General features: G+C 39.2%; 1 protein-coding gene across 7 annotated transcripts in view; it reads right to left on the bottom strand.

The window, feature by feature from the left end:
• The window catches only part of LOC125048013 (death-inducer obliterator 1-like), a 73,681-nt gene that overhangs the window by 439 nt on the left and 68,242 nt on the right, over window positions 1-5,000 (bottom strand). For all 7 annotated transcript variants that reach the window (XM_047646589.1, XM_047646593.1, XM_047646594.1 and 4 more), the window contains one exon: window positions 1-2,776. This exon is cut by the window's left edge and continues 439 nt beyond it. In XM_047646589.1, coding sequence (XP_047502545.1) covers window positions 1,023-2,776 — 1,754 coding nt within the window. In that variant the 3' untranslated portion in view covers window positions 1-1,022. The remainder of the gene's footprint in view (window positions 2,777-5,000) is intronic.

Genomic DNA, 5,000 nt, shown 5'->3' with positions numbered 1-5,000 from the left:
TTTTGCTTAAAAATACAGGTACTTTGTATATATAAAAAAAATCTCAACAACATACATATATTCTTCATAGGAATGCCTGCTCATAATGTTCATAAAATATACACAGCCACTTACTGCCATGCAACATTTTTTCTAAATATATGGAAAAAATGTGCCTATACAGTGATATAAATTGACTACTTCCATGTCAAGCACTTGTACAAAATTGGTCTGAGACCTTCCACGAGTAACGTGTCAAGAAGGGGGGGGGGATGGAGCATGGAACTAGTGCAAAGACAAGACATAAAGATGAAATAAAGTCTACATAGTTATAACAAAAATGCCCTCCACTAAATTGATCAAAACATGAAAATAATCACATACATCACTATACAACCACAACTGTAATTTGTATGTAAAAACTGAACAGTCTTTCCTACACAACAAAGCCACTAAAATTCCTTAATCTACATATTTACAAAATGGTTCAAGCTGTATATCATAACACAACAACATACAGCATTATAGGCTGACAAGATATTCGTAACTGAAGTCACTTCTGCCAGGATTTGTCCTAAGCAGACATATTGCTAATAAATATACAATTTAGGTGAAGCTTTACTGTACTGGTTGGACCTGACACTGCAGAGAATACTCAAACTGTAATTTTAATGCAACCATTAAAATCTTTCCATTTTAAACTAAAAAACTGTTAAGCCTGTTTCATGTAGAGTAAAACAAGTGTAATATAACTTCCTCCGTTCATACAGCAATATGCCAAATACACATATTTACAAATTCACTGGTTAGTTTTTGTTTAACAATATAACCAACCTGACAAATTATGAATTTATTAATTCACTGTTAACAAAATATACTTGGCAGTAACGTTAGCCAACTCTCCCTAAATTGTTTCTTCTAAATAATATTTATTGTAATAGTAGACCATTCTACCAAAATCCACTATCATACTTTTCCTAGTATCAAAAGATTTTCTTTCCCATTTCAAACCAACTTGCATCTCCTTTAGCTAATTAATGATTTTAATAATCAATTTCTGGATATTCCTCCTCCTCCTCTCTATCATGATCCTCATGCACTCTCTCTCTCTCACGGTCTCGGTTTTTGTCTCTGTCTCGATCTCTGTCTCTATCTCTGTCTCTCTCTCTGTCCCTCTCTCTGGGACCATCATGGCCCTCCCACCCTCTCTTATCACTTCTTCCCTCATACCTGTGGCGTCTGCCTTTGTAAGGATACCTTTGATGGCTTCGGTCTCTACCTGACCTAGGATACCAGTCTCGGTCTCTGTCCCTTGGAGGGTTGTCATAGTGCCGTCCCCAACCCCTGCCACTATACTTTTTACCTCCTTCCCAACCACCCTCTGGGTAAATTGGACCTCCAGGCCCCTGAGAGCTCATGGGATTTGGCATACCATGCATACTCATGTTATCAGGGTGATTTGGCATGCCGTGTGGACCGTGTGGACCAAGGGGGCCAGAGTGACCAATAGGACCATGTGGGCCTGGCATGCCATGAGGGCCTGGGTGACCCGGAGGACCATGTGGGACAGAGTGGGACGGTGGGCCTGGAATTCTGCTCCCATGATTACGCGGGTACATGCCCACAGGTGGAGGTCCTGATTGTCCAGAAAAGGATGGTGGGCCCATGACACCTGGTGGCGGTGGAGGTGGGGGTCCCATGGAACAAGCCATGTCATCAGGAGGTAGTGCAGGGGCTCCTTGGTGCATGAACCCACCAGATGGACCAGCTGGCATGTAAGGAAGCTGGTGATACATTGCTTCCATATTGGCCCCTCCTGGATGAGCTTGTTTGCCAATATCTTCATTGGACTCCATTTCCTGAGCTTTGGCAAGAAGCTCCTCATCACTCATTTTGCTTAAAGTCTTACCTTTCTCTTTGGCATCCAGTGCAGCAGCCGCTTGTGCACGAGCTAGTCTAGGGTCCCTAACTCTAAGGTCTGTATCTTCTTCATGTTTTGTTTCATTTGAGACAGGAACTTTATTCTTATCTGTAGTCTGTAATACCCTAAGGTCAAGATCTTTAGTTGCCTTATTATGTAACAAAGGTCGCATATCTACATCCCCTTTGCTCACTTCTGATGTGGATGCTCCTAAAGCTTTATTTTTACTATCTTGGTATTTTGCATAATTCATAACAATAGGATCAGCTGACAAACTTAACCTTCTTTTAATTTCCTGCTCTTTCTCTTTAATCTCTACCTCTTTCTGTTTAATATTATCTAAAATTTCTTGTAGATTTGATGGAATACTAATTTTGGAAGTGTCAAGCTTGAGCTCCTCTTTGCCAGTCAGCGGCGGAGTGTGAGATCTTGAGGGGCTATAGGGCTCTTCATCATCATTGACTATGGTCTTCTGCATCTCGCTGAGTTCTTTTTTGTGCTCTTCAATCTGACGATTAAGCTCTGCAAGCATTGATTCCTGGTCCAGTGAGGCTTCCATGTAAGTCTCTTCAGGGGGGCTGTTTGGGTCTTGAGTCTGGAATGATGAGTCTGCCTCAGTTGGCTGGTCCTCTAAACCAGTAAATCGCTTTTTTGGCAGTGACGATTCTTTGTAATCTCTCGCTGGTCTCTTCAGAGATGTTTGCGCAATGCCCAAGTTCAACTCCCCCGACCGATCAGGGGGTGGTGGGGGGGTGTATGACCTTTCCCCAAGTCCTGCTTCCTCCACCTCCTCCTCAGAATCCTTTGCAGCCAAGGCAATTTCTTGGATATCCTCATCTGTTGGTAAGGGTGGGGTGTAACTTCTTTCTGAAGAATCTGCAAAGATAGAAAAAAAGTATATTTACTGACAAATACTTTTTTACTTGGGGAACAGGCACATAAATACACAAAAAAAGGAGAGAGAGAGAGAGAGAGAGAGAGAGAGAGAGAGAGAGAGAGAGAGAGAGAGAGAGAGAGAGAGAGAGAGAGAGAGAGAGAGAGAGAGAGAGAGAGAGAGAGAGAGAGAGAGAGAGAGAGAGAGAGAGAGAGAGAGAGAGAGAGAGAGAGAGAGAGAGAGAGAGAGAGAGAGAGAGAGAGAGAGAGAGAGAGAGAGAGAGAGAGAGAGAGAGAGAGAGAGAGAGAGAGAGAGAGATTAATTATAAAAGCAAAAGTAATGGTAATTACTCATCAAGAAAATTTGTATGAGGTAATCCAAACCATTTACTAAATATTGCTTCACATTCTATAAAATACCATCATTTTTATTTCATGTGTTTAGCAGCACTTCAAATACATCATGATCAGTGAATTAATGATATGGAGATGAAATGATGTCCTACTAGCATCTTGTGTAGGCAGGTAGAAAAAGAATCCAAGGGGTGGGGGGGGGGGGTGTACAATGGAATGGCAGCCTGGTAAGAAAGCTAGTTTGCAATGGGGAGGATAGCAAGAATACTGGTAGATAATGTAGGTGAGCAGAAAGAGGGAGGCACTAACAAGTATGAAGACACACACTAAAGTTAACCCCAGTGTGAGTTGACAATGGAAGAAAAGAGAAATGTGTCAGCAGGTAGTACTAGAAGTTATAAGAAAGTTTTACATATCAGCATAATTCTGCCATAGGTTTCAAACTTTAAAAACACTTTAGAAATTATTGCCAACATTGCATCTGTATTCTTAAATGGTTATGGCTGTATTAAAAAGTGAAGGGTCCCTTCCCTTGTTAAGGAAGCCATCTGAGAAATATGGTATTCCAGGAAGCTACTTTTTGTCCCTCACCCTATACCCTATCACAGAGGGAAGGCAGCCTTACAATAACTTTTTTTTTTTTTTCATTACTTTCTTTTGCAATTTCTTTAGAATTCTATGAAATTTGAAATTAATTACTGGATGCTAGAAAATCAACACAAAGTTGCAGAAAACCAAAATCACTTTTCTTTTCTTTAATAGTTTTCTAATCTATGCACTGCACATGCATTATCTGCAAAAACACATCTTTCAAATAATAGTATAAAAGTGTATATATATATATATTATGCAATGAATTTAATAAATTATGTTCTGTATATAGCTGTATATATGTATACTTTGCAAATTTTTTATTATGAATGTGTTCTGTAGGGTACACATAGCAGCTTTTCCAGGCACATCCAAATTTGTAATTGCCAAATAAAATAATGTTTTGATACTCCTTAAGATTTAGATACGTTTCCCTAAGCATGAAGATATTGTTGTAAGAAGACTGATTCCATTTTGCAAATGTTTGCAAGACAGTGGCAGTTATATAGGCTAAAAAAATGCGTTGTGTTCCATCTTTATATTTAAACCTTGATGTGGGTTGTGCTGGATGCTCAAGAGCCATAAGGTAATAATCATCAGATAAGGAACAAATGGTTCAGATTTACTGGCCTTAGCCTTTACACTGTAGGAATGGGGGCCATGGTAAGTGCACAGCCCGATTGTCTAATATAAACATTTTTAAGTACATTTGGTTATTATTTTTTTCCATAATTGAAACCAAAACTTTATTTTACAAAGTAAATATTGCATTATACTATGAAGTGTGAAATTTAAGTGGAGTTATGAACCAGGGAAGATAACACAAATTTAAGATATGTTATAATTTCCTTATACAAATTATGCTAGGATTGCTAACCACTCAGGAAAAGGAGTAGTATCTGTTTCAGAATATGGAAAGATCAGGATTATTTCTGTCAGGGTAGAGTTTAGGGACCTTTCCAATGATACAGCCAACAGAATGAAACTCAATGTAGCATTACAGTTTTTTTGCTAAGTTTATGTCAAGAAGTGTCAAGAGACCATTCAAGGCCTGGTGTGGAAGACAATATATAGAATTATAGTGCAAGAAAACTCAAATAAAAAAGCCTGTTATGCATCACCAAGTAATCACTCACGAGGAGACACTACAATATTTGTAAACTAATAAATTTCAACTTTCTGTCCACCAATTCCATTTTCCTCACACCTTTTCCTTGCCATTCTCCATCTTTAGGTGAACATTCCTCGCAGACTACACATACCCAATGCCCTATCATCTCCC

This window comes from Penaeus chinensis, chromosome 42 (genome assembly GCF_019202785.1).
Source record: "Penaeus chinensis breed Huanghai No. 1 chromosome 42, ASM1920278v2, whole genome shotgun sequence".
NCBI classification, from domain to species: Eukaryota; Metazoa; Arthropoda; class Malacostraca; order Decapoda; family Penaeidae; genus Penaeus; species Penaeus chinensis.
The sequence above is the reverse complement of the archived record's forward strand: the minus strand, read 5'-3'. Positions and strand labels throughout refer to the sequence as shown.